This window comes from Annulohypoxylon truncatum (genome assembly GCF_022578515.1).
Source record: "Annulohypoxylon truncatum strain CBS 140777 unplaced genomic scaffold F4807scaffold_23, whole genome shotgun sequence".
NCBI lineage: Eukaryota > Fungi > Ascomycota > Sordariomycetes > Xylariales > Hypoxylaceae > Annulohypoxylon > Annulohypoxylon truncatum.
In genome coordinates, this window is record NW_025953809.1 from 490,938 (window position 1) to 511,559 (window position 20,622).

The 20,622-nt window shown below is 47.4% G+C and overlaps 5 protein-coding genes across 5 annotated transcripts; 3 read left to right on the forward strand and 2 right to left on the reverse strand.

Annotated features, from left to right (window-relative positions):
• Positions 1 to 621: 621 nt before the first annotated feature.
• F4807DRAFT_432269 (alpha/beta-hydrolase) lies at positions 622 to 2,693 on the forward strand. The gene has a single exon (XM_047998589.1). The coding sequence runs from the start codon at positions 1,246 to 1,248 to the stop codon at positions 2,557 to 2,559; it is 1,314 nt and encodes a 437-aa protein (XP_047852798.1). The 5' UTR covers positions 622 to 1,245; the 3' UTR covers positions 2,560 to 2,693.
• On the reverse strand, positions 2,694 to 4,441 carry F4807DRAFT_432270 (uncharacterized protein). The gene has a single exon (XM_047998590.1). The coding sequence runs from the start codon at positions 4,237 to 4,239 to the stop codon at positions 2,929 to 2,931; it is 1,311 nt and encodes a 436-aa protein (XP_047852799.1). The 5' UTR covers positions 4,240 to 4,441; the 3' UTR covers positions 2,694 to 2,928.
• Positions 4,442 to 5,342: 901 nt separating this feature from the next.
• On the forward strand, positions 5,343 to 5,882 carry F4807DRAFT_462000 (uncharacterized protein; the record flags this gene model as incomplete). Its single annotated transcript, XM_048001762.1, has 2 exons — positions 5,343 to 5,397; positions 5,449 to 5,882. 2 exons carry the CDS (start codon positions 5,343 to 5,345, stop codon positions 5,880 to 5,882), a joined length of 489 nt encoding a protein of 162 aa, XP_047852800.1.
• A 4,371-nt stretch (positions 5,883 to 10,253) lies between these two features.
• On the reverse strand, positions 10,254 to 12,560 carry F4807DRAFT_432277 (FAD binding domain protein). The gene is made up of 6 exons (XM_047998591.1): positions 11,295 to 12,560; positions 11,187 to 11,242; positions 11,067 to 11,115; positions 10,813 to 11,002; positions 10,645 to 10,748; positions 10,254 to 10,580 (listed from the first exon to the last, which is right to left on the reverse strand). The coding sequence occupies exons 1-6, from the start codon at positions 12,116 to 12,118 to the stop codon at positions 10,496 to 10,498; spliced, it is 1,308 nt and encodes a 435-aa protein (XP_047852801.1). The 5' UTR covers positions 12,119 to 12,560; the 3' UTR covers positions 10,254 to 10,495.
• Positions 12,561 to 13,344: 784 nt separating this feature from the next.
• F4807DRAFT_462002 (putative polyketide synthase) lies at positions 13,345 to 20,258 on the forward strand (the record flags this gene model as incomplete). Its single annotated transcript, XM_048001763.1, has 8 exons — positions 13,345 to 13,908; positions 13,978 to 14,974; positions 15,036 to 15,220; positions 15,283 to 15,593; positions 15,659 to 15,749; positions 15,815 to 16,671; positions 16,734 to 19,173; positions 19,248 to 20,258. The coding sequence occupies 8 exons, from the start codon at positions 13,345 to 13,347 to the stop codon at positions 20,256 to 20,258; spliced, it is 6,456 nt and encodes a 2,151-aa protein (XP_047852802.1).
• Between the last annotated feature and the right edge of the window lie 364 nt (positions 20,259 to 20,622).

Consider the following 20,622-nt stretch of genomic DNA (forward strand, 5'->3'; position numbering starts at 1 on the left):
TGGTTCTGTTTGGATATTCTAATTTACGTTAACATGACTAATATTCATCGGATCTTTTCCCAAAACACTTGTTCTTCGACTCATTCGGAACTGACTCCAAAAGACAGAATTACTGTTGAAGCAAACATAAAAGGACTAGCTGTTAAGAATTCACTACGACTATGTTTGGTCTATCAAAGTTAAGCTTATTACCTAGGTAATCGTTCCTAGCAGTGAACCATATGCATCTCTAATACAACATCATCTCAAAACGCGTTCTAGTCTTAGCTTATATCAAAAGACTACAAAGCATGTTTGTTACTTTTTTTTTTTTTTCTATTCTAAAATTTTCCCTTACTACCAATGAATCCTTGTCTGTAACTGCCATGGCGCATATGACTTCATAGAACAGGGTTAACTAGCTACTTCATATTATGTTAACATTTCCTCTTAAAACTTATAATTTCATTAACTATCTGCGTCAGAATAAATATGCCATGTACGAGCAGCGAATTCGTCCCTCGAGTCGGAATAGCAGACTCACAGTGTGCAGCAGTGTAATCAATACGAGTTCGCACATGGTCTATTTATTCTGAGGAACGTATGACCATAGATAAATTTTCATTCATGGATAAATGATATCGAAACTCTACAAGAAAGCGTCCTGCCACCGCCTCTATGATCATATCTTCAAAAAATCTAAATCCGGATGTAAGCCAACGAAGGCCCGTAGATCATTCGAATCTCATTGGTAGTGCTTCGCTACGATTTTTCATGGGCATGTAGAAATTGCTGCGCCGTTCAGCCCTACACGTGTACCAATTTTCGGTCTCGCGTTCGCAAAACTCTAGGAAAAGACGCTAAGAGGCCGACTCGGACTAGTGCTGCGGTTCCTGGCAGATTAAAATATGGAACCCCAGCTGCAAGCGAATGCCCTACAGCTGAAACAGGGAAATGTCAGCTGGTAGGGCGTGACCAAAACGAAACCGAGAACGACGACGGTGGAACCTGGGTACTGTCGCTGCGGCACAGCCGCTTCCCACGGCTTCCCATCCACTCTACCCACCAGCTTTCTACGCGAGTGTTCATTCAACATGTAATCTTAACAGCCTGAGGGTAGTCGTCAGCTGTATGCAGGACTCGTGAAGAGAATTCAAGAAATAACTATAAAATGTCTTCAATCTGCTTGTTGTTGTGTCTCGTCTTCTTAAGACAGGACAGCAGCAGCCGGTCAGGTTTAATCCAGCACTTTAATATTCTTCCATAATGCGGTTCTCCAAATCCTTGGCCCTTTTAGCGGCCCAGTCTAGCATCATCTTGGCCCAAACGAACGGCACCAATAGCACGACCGATGAGCCTTACCTGCCCCTCAGTACGGATGATCACTTCTCATTCATACTCTACGAGACACTTGCCTTGGCAAACGGCGGCGGCTCTGCGACCGGCGAGGTAATGCGTGCCGCCGCCAAGATCGTAGCCGGAGACACAGATAGCTTCTACAACGAATTCAAATTCCTAGCCGACTCGCTGCACAATGTCGCCGAATCCATCAATGCGACCAAGTTCCCGGTGTCGGCTCGCGAAGCATACTTCCGTGCTGCTTCATATTATAGAACGTCTGTCTTCTACCTGACCGCCAATCAGACGGACCCCAGACTCTTCAGCGTATGGGACTCTGCCCTTGCAGACTTCGACAAGGCGGCTTCCTTGACAGAAGTGCGGGGCGAGCGGATGAACATCACTGGACCTGGGTTCGAAATCCCTATCATTTTCTGGAAATCACCCAAGGCGGCCGAGGGTCGCCCCGTCCCCACGGTCTTAGTCGGAAGCGGCTACGATGCATCCCAAGAGGAGTCTTACCACTCGATAGGCCGCGCAATCATTGACCGCGGTTGGAACTACGTCAGTTACGAGGGCCCGGGCCAACCTACCGTTCGCCGCCAGCAGGGACTTGGCTTCATTCCGGACTGGTGGGATGTCGTCACTCCAGTTGTCGACTACTTGGAAACCAGACCGGAAGTTGACAAGAAGCGTATTGCTCTCACAGGTCTCTCCTTCGGCGGTATTCTAGCGCCCCTCGCTGCTACGCGGGAACACCGATTCGCCGCGGTCCTTGCTATCGACGGTGTGCAGAACCTCCAAACGATAGCGTTGAATCAGTTCTCGACGACTCTGGCTCAAATCTACAAGAGCGGCAACAAGACCGAGTTCGATACCTTACTCAATGAAGCGCGACTAGCCCCCTCAACCCCCACGTTGCTTAAGTGGTTCATCGGCCAAGGCCTGTGGTCCTTCAATACCGACAGCCCCTATGATTGGTTCACGAGGCTGGGGAATATCAACCTTGACGGAACTAAACTAAGCAACATCACCAGTCCCGTTTTCGTTGGCAAGGGCCAGGACGACCAAACTGCCGGAGGCCAAGAGACGACAGTGGCGAGTTTGTTGGGAAACAAGGCTTACTTTCATGAATTCAAGACTGCGCTTGGTGCTGGAGAGCATTGTCAACTAGGAGCTGAGCAGCAGCTGGCACAGGTTACTATGGACTGGCTTGCTGAGGTCTTTGAAACAACGACGTGATAATATGGTATTAGGGAACGTCTATTAAAAGCGTTAGACTTTAACTTCATTCTCTTTATGACTAGCGCTGTTTCGCTTTACCTAGGTAGATATCTTATAGACTAATAAGGATCAGAGTAATTATTTTTCTTGACGTGTGCTAAGGCTCATGTCTTAATGATCCGAAATGTCGTTATCTTGTTTGATTTGAGCTAAGGTATCATAGAGAATATCTATTTCATGTAAAATAAGGTGAGTTTGCCCGTAAAAAATGCCTTTATCCATATTTATTAACCATTGGGAAGGGATATACTCTCGCGAAATCTGGGGGTTTCATGTTGGGCAGGTGGTAGGTATGAGCTGGGTAATTTTTCATGATATTATCGTTAATTAAATGAGAAAAGATTCGCTTTCTTGTGTCAAGGTAGGCTCTTCCCAACTGTCGCTTGAGAGCCCTGAGCTATATGATAATTCTCGGACCTGAGACCATGATAAACCCATTCTATCATGCACCCATACCATAGCATCGGCCCATTCTAATGAGAGATCGGGGTGGGACATCTTTAACAGGTCTGAGACCTCCAACGCGAGTTTCTCTGCGATCCGAGCCCCCCACCAAATAGTCTGATCCAAACCACCCAGAAGTACAGCCCAGTGCAGGACAATGAGCAGGGCAAATGGATCGGACTTGCTGATGAGTGAGGTGAACGGCTTACCCGCTAGCCCGGGAAAGGCAGTACAGAATCCCCTTAAGAGGCCCCTGGCTTCCTCTGCGTAGCAAGTTTCTAGACCGTTGATGGCCATTTCATACAATTCGTGGTCGCGTATCTCGATAACCCCGTCTGTCTCTCCTCCATCACTAACTGGTTCCACCGTAGCGCCGTGTCGTAAATCGTTGATGGCGCGTAGTCTGGCCAAAGCAGCTCTACTATCGACGTCTATCAAATCTTTGGATGCACCCATGCGCGATATGAAAAGGCGCAGCGGAAGAGCGCTATTAAGAAGCCACGGCATTGCCATCATTCCGATACTAGTACTGCCATTGACCAAGTCAAGGGCGACTACCAGAAGATCGAGTGTGCTGGCACACTTGGGTATGGATAGGTGGACGGCTGTCGCTATGGCAGAGAACATGTATAAGACGTGAGCATTCTCGGCGTTCATTTTTCCCAAATACGTTCGAAATGAGCTGCTACCTCTGTTGTAGTACTCTAGTCCTGCGTTGACGTATTTCGCGGAGTTTGTCTCCCCAGCAGTATGGGCTATATGCAGAGACGAAATGGCCATGATGCAATTCAGCATGAAATCGTATTCAAGAGCGGTCCGCGGCAGCAGGCCCTGTAGGTAAGGGACGTCCTCGGGTATGCCACAGAAAGCCTTGTAGGTAACTGTCGACCATTGATGCATCAATTCCAACTCTAGCAATCTGGATGGCCCACCATAGGCCGCGCATATCGCGCCTACATCCCCCCGCGGGCGCTCAACGGAAATCGGGCTTATTGTCGTGTCTCTATTTCGAGGACGAATTGTAAGAGAGTTATTGTTACTGAGAGCCTCAGCTTTGGGGTGATTGTAGACACATTTTGCCTTCCGTAATGTGCAGTTATTGCAAGGTGGGCCTTGCTCATCGCACTTAGTATGCCATTTCTTACAGTTCTGGCATCCGTTGCGTGATTTCTTGTGGGATCTTCGTTTCTGCATGGCCTTGGTGATATATCTCTCGGGATACGTGCCCCCCAGGTTGAGCACGGATTTTAGGTATCCGCGTCACCAGGCAATCCGATTCTTTATATTCAAAGCGATCTTGAATTGCGGCAGTGCTTCAACCTAGTCGCTGACGGCATTAGCATTTGGAAAATCTACTGTGCCACGATCGCGCCCCGCCAGCTGAAAGAGATGTGGCTCAAGCTGCCCCTGGCTATTGGCTGAGGTTACGATATGCTTCACAGATAAACACAAAGCCACGCTGAAATAGAAGGATAATCTGTCGATCATAAGATATTTAATGTTCCCATTGAGCCCTATGAACCCCACGAGTACATGAATCGCACTAGCGGCTTGACTAGCCATAGTGGAGTGATCCTTCAACGAAAAATTCTTGATTTTCTACAGTCGATTTGACAATTCGATGTTGCGGAAACAAGATGTTAGCTAAAAAACGCGGGTCGCTCATAGGGCTTTGCAGGGATCATTTTACCCAGTACCAGACTCCTAAACGCGGGCAGCCCCTTTTCACCCCACAGCCATCATGTCCCGCGATGCGCGATGCTTGGCAAATTGGATGTGATGTGACATTCGCTTTTGGTATGATACAGAATGACTCAAGGTGGTGTTACAATTGGGAGGAAGGACTATGATTCACATCATTAAACAGAGACCACTTACCTAGAAAGTACGAGGATTGTTGCCCTGAATATCTTATGAATAGCTCCTTGCTAATAGAGTGTAGGTATTTGGTTTGTTATTTTTCCACTAGCGAAGTGGGAATCGAATTGAAGAACTAGTTGATTGAACAACTGGCCTTTAATACCGACATGCTTTCGTTTATAGTAAGTGTAGGACAGTATTTATTGGGAGTAGTGCATGTTATCACGCTCTTTCAAGGCTGTCGATAGAATGAGGATTGCTTTTATGTTACTTCGTCGTTAAGTTGCCAATTACCGGGATTTCAGAGAACTCTTCACGATCATTTGACTGGGCCTGTTTACCATCTATTGTGGGTATTTTAAGCATCTTGAATCCTGTTCATATGGGTGTACACTTTCCATGATGTCCAACATAGACTTGCAATGCTGAAGAAGACAATGGACTTGAACCCCAAAGACTCTCCGCATTCCTACGAGATTTCGAATGGAGAAAGTCTAAAGGACACTCTTAGACCAGCAACCCTTATTCTAAAGGATTAGTTAGTGGTGTCTGGTACCGAGGCTACGACAACACTCTACCGGATGAATTGGAACATCACCTCCATCCCGCAAAAACATTCTTTCGTGATATTCGAGCGGGTAGAAGACGACCTGGCACTAGGAAATAAGGAGTCAACTTCTACCAAGAAGCGAAGTGAACACATTTTCTACCTTGCACATCCAGCGAGTGCTAAGGATCGGAAAGAAACTCCCGGGTATTATTTGACATCTGTCTCGTCCGAGTCATTAGGTAATATCAATCTCGAGACATCAAAGTCGGCATTCCAGAAGACGGGATTCAGGTTGCTACTAAGCATGGGGAAAGCTTGGTCCGATAAACTACTCTTCGATGAAGATGCGAAGCCCCTATTTGAAGTCAACCAAAATGGATGGGTGGTCGCCACATATTACGGACCGACCGCAACGGTGGACAAGTAGCATACGAATACAGGAAAGGAGATAAACAAGCGCCAGCTATCACAGTTTCGATGGAGAGAAAGCTAAGAGATACTCTAGTTGTCACCTGGTGTTTAAGGTTATGGTACGAAACGGCTGAAAGTATGCAACCTCAGAGAGACGGTGAGTTACGATGAATAATCTACAGAAATGATTTTCTTCATATGCTGGACTAACCCTTGTACAGAAATGGAATGATTGACGCCAGCTGAGGCTATATATGGCCATACAGACCCGAAGATGGCAAAGAGAGCTGGAGCGCTTAGTTCACTTGGTGGAGTAGGAGCATGACTTAAGGAAACTCTGGAATTATTCCGTTTTCGTGTGAGGTTCTATGTACCAGTTGTATTTACAGAAGAATATTTAGAAAGCAGATCAAGAAGTGAGATTTGGCGAAATGAAACTAAACTCCATCGTTGTATGCCACGACGTAACCGTCATGACCCCCTTTTGCAACACACCCTTTTTGATTCCCACCAAGAGGATAGATAGAGTAAATTGATTTTTTTTCTATCTCAGTAGCTGTGTACTAGTTAGCAATACGGGATCGTGTAATCTCGTCAAGTTCATTAGAATTGCTTCGACGACTATACATCAATTCTCGCCCGCGTTATTAAAAAATCCTATTTTTACGTCACTGGTAGTTGAAAATCCACTTCCAGTTATTTAATAATCCCTCTTAAGTTGGTAATATCTTAATGATTAGGAAAATAACAAACACAATCTTGAGTATGGTAATGAGAATTATGTCTTGGAAACTAATAAACCACGTGGTGAGGAATGAGTCTTACCTTGGATGCTTCCTGTGGCACGAATCCCTAATTACGTCTGGCAAACGTTTGAACAAATTCGAGATAAGACTATACTTGAACCAAGTTGCTTATCTAGCTATATCTAAACGCTTATGGCCAACGATTCAGCGATCTCTCAGATATTTCTCTTTGTCGCCATTTACATAACAAGGGTTCAATCGCATGTAATATCAAGTCTTCATTTCTAACCTACGACCACCCTTCTCCCGTTCGTACAACCCACGATTTTCAACTATACTAATATTAACATATGGAAGGAAATATATCGCAGCTTATCTGGGTATATGAACAACAACCCCGAGTAAGCTGACCTCTAGCTCCGAGTGTCGGAAGTAATCATTGCCATATTCCCAACATACTTAGGTAACCAGTTAAATCTGGATATAGATCTACCAATAAGGGTACCTACATATAAATCATCTTGATCGAAAACGCGAAGCCCGAGAGAAAATTGGCATTGTAATTCAAGCCCACCGGTAGACAAAGTCCATATCACCGACGTCGTACTCGCGGCGGGCCGATGCTTACTTTGGACCCTGCGTCACCAACGGCAGACTGGCGGACATATCGGTGAAGTCAGGTGGCTAGCTTAGAATTTAATATGCCTAAAGATATATCATTGGCTGCATGCAGCTGCTTTTGATGCGCAAGCCGGTGTGCGCACTTATGGTGTATGAGGATATCAGATTCGTGATTTCTGTGAAACTTGGTAATCATCGCATACTTTAACTTGTACAAGCTTCATATATAATGAGCCAATGAAATCTGATAACGGTATTTTATCTTGATGCGATGATACACGTCAGACGCTTATCAAATTAATCGAAAATTCTCCGAAGCTTACCACTTACCGATGAAGTTGTCTGCGATAATCTTATGAAGTATGCCATGTACTACCATTCAATTACGTCGACTTCATACGATACGATCGTTGTTGGTAACTCAAGGATGACCTTACCTACATTGGCAGGTGTAAGTGTATCGATATCTAGCCAGCCCCTTTTGTTTCTCATTGCCTGGAAAGCCACAGGAAGAATGGAGTCTCCAAAGTTACACGGAGCGTATGTCATTAATCTCAATCATTGACTTGATTTCTTAGACTAACTAGAGCCCAGGGACAAGTCTCTAATTCGTTGAGTATCACTTCCTTTCTTTTGTTCCCATTAACTAAGCAAACTGTATAATGTGTATAACGAAATCATTTTTTACATGTAAATGATGAGCAGACTTGATGATATATCTGGGAAACTATAACAAGACTTCAGCAAGGCGGCTAAAAAATCTTAACGTGACAATGAGAAAACTAAATCATGATCTTTTACAACAAACTATCCAGCATGTACGCGTAAGGTCTCGTCACCAGCAAAGTACTCATTACCTTCAACGTTTATTGTAAGGGATAAATGAATGGCTGGGAGAAAAGTAGGGATATTATCGAATATGTTATCTTAGCTGATTACATGGATATAGTCGTTCAAGTGCTTGGATGAGAGTACGCTGTTATTACCTATTCACGTTTTGAACCCGGGCTTTACTTTAGCTTTCTTGATTTTCGTGGGTCTAGGTATTCACAATCACGGCTGATATTCCTAGACTAATACTTGGTCTCCCTATAGTAACATTAACACCGCCGTATTCCCTTGGAAATTTTCAGCGCGGCTTGTATCAAAGCCACCTTGTTCACGCGTCATAATGCTGATTTTGGATATCAATATCAAAGCCACTGATAACAGAGGGAACGCGTACTTCATGTGCTACTCGGAATTCTTGGCTGAAGATAGGTACCGCTCGCGGTTTATTGCCATCATATCAATAGTAGTGAGAAAAAGCCTCCGTCGATGGGAAGGCTTCTTTGAGGTGTTGGATACACCGAAACTACCTCATCTTGATTCTGAATTCCAACCCAGAACAAAGTTATAGTTAGGTAAGAAACCGCGGAAAAGAATTGTCGGGAAAAAAGGCAGGGCGAAAGTTGCCTACGTTTACAACAGCTATCGCCATTTGTTAATAAGCTTATAACCTTTAAATTACTAGGTAATACATAGGTAAAAAGTATTCCCCGCAAAGCCCCCAGAGGTAGATAGATATTCTGTACCGGAAATTCGGCTTACCTTTTTCGAGATAGCTTAAAAATCATTTCTAATGAACAGAATATCTTCCGGTTCGAAACTCGATTACGATGCTGAGGTGAGAAAAAAGGATTGTGAGTACTTACCTCGGTAAATAGATGCGACACAGAGCCTCGGTGAGATTAGATGAGGTGATCTTCAGGTCACTAAACGGAGCCTCTTTAAACCTATTATTTTTGCTACATTATATTGACAGGGACTTAACTCTATTTGGAGAACGATACTAGATGAAAACAGCGAGTGCTAACAAGGTAGGTACCAGTAGTGCTCGCGGAGTTTGCAAAGGACCCTTGGTATACTTAGATACCTAAGAATTATCAATATTGATAGGCATCTTAGGTAGATAGTTGGAAGTAGGTATGATAACTAGGAAGTATAGGTATGAGCAGAAGAATTGAAAACTTGAATCAATGATTTTATGTCTCCTATTTCCACCCCCCTTACTTCTTGAATGGTGTAACCCCCACCCCTAGTCAGCCTCGAATATTTTCAGGGCGTTTGCTCAATTTGCACATGGCGTTAGAAGTAGGATATAGTATTGCCATAACACACTGGATTGGTGAGATCTCTATGTAACGGCTTCTGTGTATGCATATGCATACCCGTTTGATTATCTGCTGCTGTGTTAAATTTGTAGGTGATCACGAAATTTGACTAATTGCGTATGATGGCGCGTAAAGATCTTAGTCAGCTTACCAATCTATCTATGCCAAACTCGCAGCATGTCTGGTAGAGAAGGTTGATCCTAGGTATTCTAGGTAGTGAAACGGGGGATGGGCAAGCATGGGCCAAGACCTTATGTCTGTACCCCTGGGCCAGCTTTGAAGTTTCTCTTTGAGATTCGGACATGCATTGTAGTCGAAACTTCGGCCAATTGTAAGATCATCCAAGTTTAATTCCTGTGTGAGTGTATGCTAGTATGTACAGCTAATGGCCCGTTAATTTCCGTCATTTTATTTTATTGATAACCACATGACAAAATCTGGCTGTGCACAGCTTACGAAGTTATCGCGGCATGATTCGATTTTTATCCTCTGGACCGCCAATGAAGACAGAATACTGGAGGTTGGCTGGATGTGAATAGGCTAGGTGACGTTTCCATAGTTACGCGTAGCCTAATGAAGCTATAGTCAGATGATCTCTGCAGTAAGAGAGAGCCACGATGAGGCTCTTTCGCTTGAGCTTATGATCGCCCTCTGATCTTGGACATGGATGGCGGTGTACCTACTTAAGTACCAAGATAGGTATGCAAGAACGATAAGCCCCCATGCGGGTCTTGTTGTACTGCATAATCTACTTGAACGGCCCTCCTAGCAGGCTATGCTACTTTGTTAGTGGCGAGTCCGCAAAGGGGATGGTACGTATTAGTCAGGAGTACACGTGAGGATTATTTCCACAACCAATAATTTGTTCTCTTAAGCAATAATTAGTCCTCTTTGATCTCTATTATGAATCTAACGAGGAATTATAGTGTCTTGCTATGTCAGGATCTTAAGTGCTATTAGGTAGGTAGGGACTAGGTAGATTTATTTGGAAAGCCACTATTCTAATGCGACAACCCCCTTGTATGTCTATTTCTTTAATATAGTTGACTTGATCACCCCATACACGTCGAAGTAACTCCATTGCTTCCCCACGAACCTTTCTGTTTTATCTAAAAGGGATGAGTCTCGTAGGCCTTGTCCGCTTCTACGATAGCGTCATAACCCCATAGCCATGGTTGCACCGACGGGCATGACCTAGATTTAAGTGATATGTTAGTTATGCAAAGCATCAAGGTGGCATCTTTCATCAAAGCCTTACCATCGGCTCGGGAAGTGCGGTGGCGGTTCTTTTCCAAGATATTCTAGAAGCAAGGCATCCCTTTGCTCTTGTTCGGGCCCATCAGGTAGATGGAATGAATCCCTCTTTAGCAGCTATCAGTAACAGCACAATTCGAGACTGTTCGTGTAAGAGCTTGAGTGGACTAACCTGTCCTAACGCCTCCTTTGCTATCCCCTCTCCTCGAATTTTTCGCAGCTGCTGGTACATCTCGAGGGCCGGGGTCAGCTTGTCGCGGCTTGTTACGTATTTCAACAAGCGTCCGAGAACGGCACCATCTTCTAGAGAGGAGTTGGCACCCTGAGCAAGATAGGGAAGCATGGGATGACATGCATCGCCGCTAAATCCGGAAAAGTCAGTGATATCCGTCCTGGAAAAGATAGAAGACTTCAAGATAAACTTACGCCATTAAGAAGGTACCCTCGTCGTTCACCCAGGCGTCCAAGGTGGAGACTAGACAGCACGGATAACATTAGATGCATTTCTTACATAGCTTTAAACGAAAAGAGCTTTAGTAGACTTACTATGCATAAGTCGCCATTTATCGACCTGGTTCACGCACGCTAGTAGCTTGCTCAAGCTACAATAAGCCCATGTAAGTAGAAGGCTAGTAGTTATGAGGCTTAGCTTACATAGGATCCCAGGGCTCGAATAGCTTCCGCATCTCATCCACATCAGCAGCAGCTCGGCTTACGTCTTCGGGTAGATCGTCGGGGCGTAGCAGAACAAGGTTGTACGTCTTACCCTGGCGCAACGAATACCCCACTACGTGGGATTCTGGACCGATCCACAAGTTGACAGAAGGCTTCGCGATAAGTTCTCGTAATTCCGGATCCTGTACCTCCTCCAGATTGAGAATGATCCGATAGGCAAGATCTCCGGTCGGCTTCGGCGATAGCTGCCGACCTAATAAGAAACTCCTTGTGCGCGACCACAAACCATCGGCGCCGAGTATGAGATCGCCTTGCACTGTTCGACCATCTTGCGTGGTAACGGCGGCACGTTTGAAGTCAACGTGTTGAACGTCAGCACCCAATCGAATCTCAACACCCAGAAACTTTGCACGATTTACTAGCGCTTCTTGCAGATCGGCACGATGAATGTCCCAAAAAGGGGCATTGTATCGCTCGAGGACCTTCTTCTGAAAATGTTCCTCGTACGATAGCAGTCGAGTACCGTCATATCGCCTAACCGCCAGATAAGTAGGAATGGCAGCTTTGGTGCTCAGCTCATCGTAAACTCCCCAGTGATGGAACAGGCGACTCGCATTAGGAGTGACCTGTAATCCAGCACCGATTTCCTCAAGTTTGGAAACTTTTTCCAACACAGTGACGCGATGGCCTTCTAGTCGAGTGCTAATGGCCGCCGCGAGCCCGGCTAGACCGGCACCGATGATGATGAGGTGCAATTGGAAATTTGCGGGTTTATCGCGGTTCTGAGTTCCGTTAGCTGTCATTGTGGAAGATCACCTTAGGGGACCAAATAATTATGTATGGGAATAGATTTCGCTATGTTATTCAGATATAGTCCGGCGATAGGATGACTTGGTCAGAGATGTCGTTTGTTATAATAAATCCTTGCGGGATGAAAGAGGAGACGAAGTGACAACCTCATCGGAGAGGTAAGTTATTCAGTTTCGCGGGTAGGATTTCGGTGCCTCCTAAGTACGTGGTATGTGTAAGCTACTTCGCTTTCTCCCGCTCTCCTGGTAATACCCCTGTAAACGCAAATACTCTCCCTTGCGCATCGTATCATTCTTGTCTGAGATTATGGACGTAACCATCTTAGTCCCGCTCTCCCGCGCGGTTTGTCGCACCGACAACCTTGAAGCACCGATTAGAGTCGGCCTATCGAATAAGCTTAAATACCAATTGGCCAATTGGAATTTCCATCTAAAGAAGATTGCCGGGCTTTGCGGGCACTACGGAGTTATAGTCGTTGCGGCACCTACCTTAGCCTACTTTACCTTCTATTCCAGATCGTCCCACAGCGCCTCGATCCGCCTTTCTGGATCCACTTTGTGTAATCAGAAAAGATAGGGGTGAGCCTAGAGGACAAGAGCGACTACGAGGACCAGGTCCTACCACAGCTGTTAGCTTACCTATACTATCCACCTAAGATTCCAAACGATCCTTACGTCAGCAGCACGATATGACAACGGGGAATCTAGGGATAACCATGTTTATTGCCCTATAGGGCTAGGTGACGCTGTATTGTTTCGGCTCTAATATAAAATCATCACATGTTATTAAACCCAACTAGGGGAAAATATTAAAGCTGAAGCTGTACTACACCTTATTGCATCATGCTGGCGCGGGCTTATTATTTCCTGCTTATTCGCCGATTCACGCAGTGAAATGATCTGTCAGCTCCTGCAAAAGATGGCCAAGTGGAGATAATTGTTATCATAACACAACGTAGGCGATTTCCCTTGGTCCAGAGCCTCCGGTGTAACGATCTAACGCTTAAGGGTCTTGATTTGAAGGTAACAACGAGGGGAGGTGATCGTCAAAGAACCTGGGGCCCTCGTGGATCATGGTTAATTTGGTTGGCACATAATATCCGGGAAGTTCCTTGATAACAACATGAATCGGGGTTACTATTTATTAAATGGAGAGGCAAGACTCCCTCAGAAATCTTGGTAGTCTGTGTAGATCCGACGTGTGCCTTCACTTCTTCAGAATGTATCGCGTAGCAGTGTTTGCTGGCCTTGGCTCCGACGCCCTCTTTTCACGTACTACCTTGGACACGGCCATCCAAGATGCTTCTCTACCAGAATCACAAGTCATCTTGCGAGCATGTCATGCCGTTTTTCGAACGCAGATAACTAAAGCCGTAGAGCAAGGCCATTTGTTCCCAGAGTCAGTTAATCTGGATGACTTCGCTCAACCAGAGAGCCTCATACGACCTTCCCTTACATATCATCACAATGTCGTTATACAGCACACAGCCATATACCTTGTTCAGATATTCCGATTCCTCAGTCACTCAAGAGGGTCTCATGATGTCCAAGGCGTTGCTGGATTTTGTGCTGGCCTATTACCCGCTGCTGTCGTAGCCACATCTCACAATGTGATTGAGTTCATGCAACGTGCGCAGGACTTGTTCCACGTTGCGCTATGGCTCGGCATCAACTCGGAATCATATCGCCATGCAGAACTCTCTCGAGGTGGCTGCTCTCCGAATCTACCTTGGAGCATGGTAGTTCATAATATCTCTGATGATATCCTTGCTGCGTTGATCAGTGTAAGTACCTGCAAAGGAGACAGACACTACTTACCCAACTATAAGAAGTCAAGCTGATTAACTGGATAGGATACTCAAATTCCTGTATACGTTACCGCCAGAAACTCAGCGGGTTGTGTAACCCTGAGTGGAATAGGAGACCAGCTCGCACAATTCATCGAGGAGAAACTTCCAACCAAATGTAGAGCACGGCCGACGAATGTCTTCTCCTTATATCACAATCGCGATAGATTAAGTGACATTTTCCATCAAACGGTAGAAGTCCTTGGTCAGGAACTATCTTCTCAATGGGAAGTTCCAGTGGCTCCAGCGGCCCCGCTTTTCTCCACGGTAACGGGCGAGCCCCTATTCATCTCTGAAACTTCGACAACACTCGGACAACTGGTTTCGCTCTTATTAGAGATGATCTTGCTAGAACCAGTCGATTGGATCTCTGTACAAGACAGCGTACTGTCAGAGATTCAGCACCGCGCTGATTCGGAAAAGTGTGAGATCCTGAACTTTGGTCCGGGGTATGGAGTATCGAAGTCAACACGTCAGTTGCCTCAGGCGGCGGAAATTCGTGACGTCTCAGCTGCTGGGGCATCTAGTACATCAGAAGCGGAAGCTTCTGGTATTTCGTTGGACGATATAGCTATCGTGGGGATGGCAGTTGACCTGCCCGGTGCCTCAGACGCTGATGAGCTGTGGGATAACCTTTGCAACGGGGTAAACTCGTGCTCAGAAATCCCTGCCTCGAGATTCCACATAGACGACTTCTATCAGAAGAAGGACGAGAAAGGCAACCGTGCCAAACGATCAATAAACACCAGATACGGAAACTTCCTCAAGAATCCGTTCCTTTTCGACAATGACCTCTTCGACATATCCCCTCGGGAGGCCAAGTCAATTGACCCTCAGCAACGAGTGCTCCTTCAGACGTCATATCGCGCTCTGGAGGATGCTGGATACGTTCCTGACTCCACTCCTTCTTTTGCCCGGGACACATTTGGCTGCTTCGTCGGTAACGCAACGCTCGACTATCCCGAGAATCTTCGCGCTGACATCGACGTGTACTATAGCCCAGGTAAGTAATTACCTCCATATATGGTCTTTTTCATGGAACTTGACTTATATATATTTCATAGGTACACTACGGGCATTCCAGAGTGGACGCATCTCTTACTACTTTGGCTGGAGTGGTCCATCGATTACGCTTGACACTGCCTGCTCTTCATCAATGGTCGCCCTGCACCAGGCGGTGCGTGCCCTAACAGCCGGCGACTGTAGGGCGGCACTCGTAGGTGGAGTGAACGTAATTACTAGCCCAGACGTAAGCGCTTCCTAAGATTGCTCATCCTGAGTGGGATCTGATTTTGAACTTACATATTGTAGATGTACCTTGGTCTTGATCGCGCACATTTCCTCAGCCCTACGGGTCAGTGCAAAGCTTTCGATGCGTCCGCAGATGGATACTGTCGTTCCGAAGGTTGTGGAATCTTCATTGTCAAGAAAATGAGAGACGCACTCGCGGAGGGCGATCGAATCCACGCTATTATCAAAGGGATCGAGTTGAACCAGAGCGGGAACGCGCACTCAATTACCCACCCTCACTCCCCCACGCAAGAGCAACTGTTTCGCCGTCTGCTAGACAAGACGAAGATCCATCCCCACCAGCTCACGGTCGTTGAAACTCACGGAACGGGGTAAGAAGTTGTCCCTGCAACACTTGTTGTGCCGTAGCTCATTACTCACAATTTCTGTCATTTAGAACTCAAGCCGGAGACCCGAATGAGCTAGAAAGTCTACGTGGTGCCCTATGCAGAGGCCGTAGCCCTCGAAACCCGGTGCACTTTACATCGGTGAGTGACCCGAAATCAATGATAAGCGCGGAATGCAAACGACTAACGTATAGCAATTGCAACAGATCAAAGCAAACGTCGGCCATGCAGAGGCAGCATCTGGTGCTGCCGCCTTAGCCAAGGTGGTTCTTATGATGAAATATGGGAAGATACCACCTCAGGTCTCTTTAAAGAATCTTAACCCGAAGATCCAAAAGCTTGGTGTGGATGGTTCCATGATCGACAGCGAAGTCACACCATGGCAACAGCCTGGAGGCGGGCCAAGACTAGCGCTGATAAATAACTTCGGAGCAGCTGGATCAAATGCCGCCGTGATCCTTCGAGACTATGACGTCCCTGTTACTCCTCGACTTACCCTTAACGGCGATGCCCAAACATATGTATTGGGCTTGTCTGGAAAGAGTACCAAGGTCCTAAATAAACTTCGCGAGGAGCTGATTGCCGACTTGACTAGCACTCTCTCAACAGGATCGCCTTCTTTGGCTGATATCTGTTATACAATAACAGCACGTCGGCAACTTTACGACTACCGCATATCGGTAACAGCTGACTCGGTCGAGAAGCTGATAAAAAGCCTAGGAAGTGCTCAACCGAACCATGTACCAATTGCAAAGGCCCCTAAGCTTCGAATTGCCTTTGTCTTCTCGGGACAGGGTTCGCAGTATCTGGGAATGGGTCAGCAGCTCATGTCCATTTATCCTACCTTCTCAAAGACCATTCACCAATGCGATCAAATCTTAAAGAGGAATGGCTTCCCAGGGTGTTTGGAAATAATCGATCCAAGCAGGGCGACTAGCACAAACCAAGAAGACAACAGCTCACAGCTTCAGGCTTTCCAGTCTGCCATATATGCATTAGAGGTTGCGTTAGCTCAGTTGTTGATATCCTGGAATATTCTGCCAACCTTAGTCGTCGGACACAGGTAAGATTCGTCATTTATTTCCTACAATTGTGTCGAATTAGCAGTACTAACGTTTGAATTAGTCTCGGCGAGTATGCTGCTCTCGTAATTGCAGGGGTATTGGATTTCTCTAGTGGTGCTCTTCTCGTTGCCCGTCGCGCTGAATTAATGGTGACCGAATGTGAAATTGGAAAGACGTCGATGCTAGCTGTGAACATCGGAGCATCAGATGCGCGGGCGATGATCGCAGGCGACTCCCGTTTCCAGCAATTGACCATCTCGTGCGACAACAGCCGCACAGATTGCGTAGTGGGTGGACCTATACCTCAGTTGCAAGCTTTTAAGGAGCATATTAAAAGCGCGGGTGGAATCAAGAGCAAACTCCTCGATGTTCCCGTGGCATACCATACGGATGCCATGGATCCCATCCTCCCCGAGCTGATCAAGTTTGCGAATACGGTGGTATTGAGAAAGCCCTCGATTCCGGTTGTCTCGAATGTCTTAGGGCATATAGTACCAGCGGGAGAGGATGTGTTTACTCCCGATTACTTTGCACGCCACTCGCGACAGACGGTGGCCTTTCAACAAGGTCTAGATGAATACCTGGTAGGTTCTCCCGATGCAGACACGACCCATTGGGTGGAAATTGGACCGCATGCTTCTCTCCTCCCTATGATCTCGACGCAAGCTACCGCAGCACAAGCCGGTCTGGTGCCATGTCTACGAAAGGGAATCTCGCCGTCTGCCACTTTATCGCAGCTTTTAAGCCATTTCTACCAGAAGGCGGCTCCGGTCAAATGGCGCCAGGCTTTTGATTTTCAGGACAAGCCTCGATTGGTCAATCTCACTGGTTTACCATTCTTCCAATCCGAGTTCGTGATTCCGTACCCCCACGAGACATCGTCACTCTTGACTGGGTTACCCGAGAAAGTTCAGGATACGATATCCGGGAACGTATTCCTTAGAAGAACGGTCCAAAAAGCCTCTGAAAGCAATGACTTCACCGGTATTTATGAGACATCGATCCAGTCCCTGAAGGAGTTTATCACCGGCCATATCGTTTGTGAACATGCGCTTTGCCCGGCGTCAGTATACCACCAAATGGCCCTATCGGCGGTACAGGATATGCAACCAGAAAAGACCACGGAATCGGCTTGGTCACTTTCGGGCATAACCTATGTTGCTCCGCTTCTCTACACCAGCCAGTCAACCGCTGTAGTTCGCATTCGCGTTTCCCCATCTGGAGGTGCTCAAAATGACTTCAGCTTTGAAGTCTCATCTTTCGCTAATGGTACTGACCCTGGTCGCGGTAGCGCGCATTGCAAGGGCCACCTAAAATGCAAGATTAGGAAGTCCGCAGAACAGAAATACACACGAGCGGCTCGCATGTTAAAGAGGCAGATTGACCGATTCATTCGTCCTGACCCAAGTATCATCCTGGAAACGTTCTCGACAAAAGCCATGTACGAGAATGTTTTCACCCGAGTAGTCACGTATTCCAAGTTGTACCAACAGGTGCAATATATTCGCATCAGCCCAGAATGTGATGAAGCATACGCGCGATGCAAGTCTTCGAGTACACCATCTAACACCCCAGCAGATAGCAGCGCCATCTTTATGGACGTTTTGTTGCATGTGGCCGGGTTTGTTGCGAACCTTTCCATTGCTAGCGGTGAGGCTTGCATTTGTAAAGAGGTGGAATCGGCATTGGTTCTCCGTGAGCCAGCCTCCCCTGGAACTATGTTTGACGTTCACTGCACCGTGATTGAATTGTCCGAGGAGGGACTTTTCATTGCTGATGCGCAGGCAACCGATGAACACGGTGTGATGGCATCATTTAAGGGAATGGCCTTCCAGCGAGTCCAGCTAGCCAAGATTAGCCAGGCATTCGGTATACAATCAAGGAGAGGACAGGGAATGTCGAACACGCCGAAGACGAACGCAGCACCACGTCCTCAGCAGCCTGCAGCTACCAAAAAGGTCGCTGAGAATCAACCGGCGATCTCCGCTCCGTCGTCCCAATCGAACTTGGCCATGAAGAATCTCATAGCCCAGACGTGCGGCGCAGAGCCAACTGACTTATCCTCTGAGTCGAATTTAGAAGCGTTTGGATTCGACTCACTACTGATGATCGAATTAGAAGCCCAGTTATCATCAGCTTACCCCTCGTTAGACGTTTCTGGCTTAGCAGAGTGTCATACCATCGGCGATATCGAGAGACTCTGCTCTGGGCAGGAAACCATAGACACTCCACCAAACTCCGTCGTCGATATGCCCAACGAAGACGTATCTTATGTCGCTGATGATATCCCTGATATTCGAAAGCTTACCCGTGCCATAATTGCCGAAACATGCAACGGGAACATCGATAGCATCGACTCAAGTTCCGAGTTATCGGCGTTGGGTATAGACTCATTGATGATCTTCGAACTGGAATCGAGCCTATCGAAGATCAGCAACGGTGGGTATCTCTCGACGTCGGATTTAGGAGAATGTCACACAGTCGGTGACGTCGAGAAGTTGGTAAGTGGCGCCCTAGGAATTATCTACCCTTTCCTCCAAGAGAAAGCAACTCTAATATCTCCCATGTAACCCAGATCCTAAGCAGCTACCCTCAATTGCCAACGCAGGATAGTAGCTCGGCCATCTCAAGTTCAAACTCATCCTCGTCAGCAAGCAGGGCATCATTATCAGGCGTAACAATCCCCACCGCGATTCCCACCGTGCCCGTAACGCCCATAAACTCCGAGCCGTCCCAAGTCCTCTTCGGCGCCGCCACCATCGACAAGGTCGCGCGTATCCTCAACCTGGACCAGCAGCCCGAGATCGTGCAAGCAGCCCCGTCATCCCAGCACACGGGCCACGACAAGCGGGAACCGTCCCTCTTCCTCATCCACGACGGCAGCGGCGTGTGCACGCACTACCACCGCCTCCAGCCCCTCGGGCGCCCCGTGTACGCGCTGCACGACCCGAAGCTCCTCGACCCGTTCGACGGGTGGGCCAGCCTCGGCGCCATGGCCGACGAGTACGCGCGCCAGATCGCCGCCGCGACCGCGGGCCCGTACCTGCTAGGCGGCTGGTCGTTCGGCGGCGTCGTAGCCTTCGAGGCGGCGCGGCGGCTGCTCGCCCAGGGCCACGGCGTCATCGGCGTCGTCCTCATCGACGCGCCCGCGCCCGTGGACCATCAGCCGCTGTCGCCGCGCATCATCGACGCGGTGACGGGCCAAGCCAAGGCCCCCGGGACCGAAGCGGCGAAGGCGATCCGCGCTCTGACGCGGCGCAGTTTCGCTTCGTGCGCGAGCTTGTTAGGTGCCTTTACGCCCGAATCGCCCGCGGCGCTGCCCATGCCGCGCGTCTTCTTGCTCCGGTCGCGGGAGGGCTGGCAGGACGCGTCGGATCCTGACTTTTTTGAGAACGAGTGGCTGCAGGACCGGCGCAGTCCGCGCGGGGCAATCAGCGGCTGGGAGACGGTGACCGCGTCGAAGGTGGCATGGGTAGACATCCCCGGTAACCATTTCCAGGTCTTCGATTCTGCTAATATTGAAGCGGTTTCGACATCGATACGACGCGCTTGCGTTGAGTTGGAAGGCGCATATTCTCGCGTTTAGATATTTAGCTGAGCTTCCTACGAATTGGATTGGGGGGACGGAGGTTAAAAGGATGAAATGAGAAATCTGACCAAGCGGGTTGCCCCCGCGCACCCCTGAATTACCTCAAAGGATTCCTTCGTTTGTTACATAACTTCTTTCTCATATTCAATACTTCGGGGATAAGGATATATGGGTTTAGATATACGCACTTTTCGACCCGTAGATATAGAAATGGATTATAGACGGTTAGATACGGTTCAATATGAGTTACGTCTGCATTATATACATTTGCTTAATTGTTGTTAAGCAGCGCCCCTAAATTAAGGCACACTTATGTATAAATGCATACACCGCAATGCCATTTAAGCCATACAAGGACCTC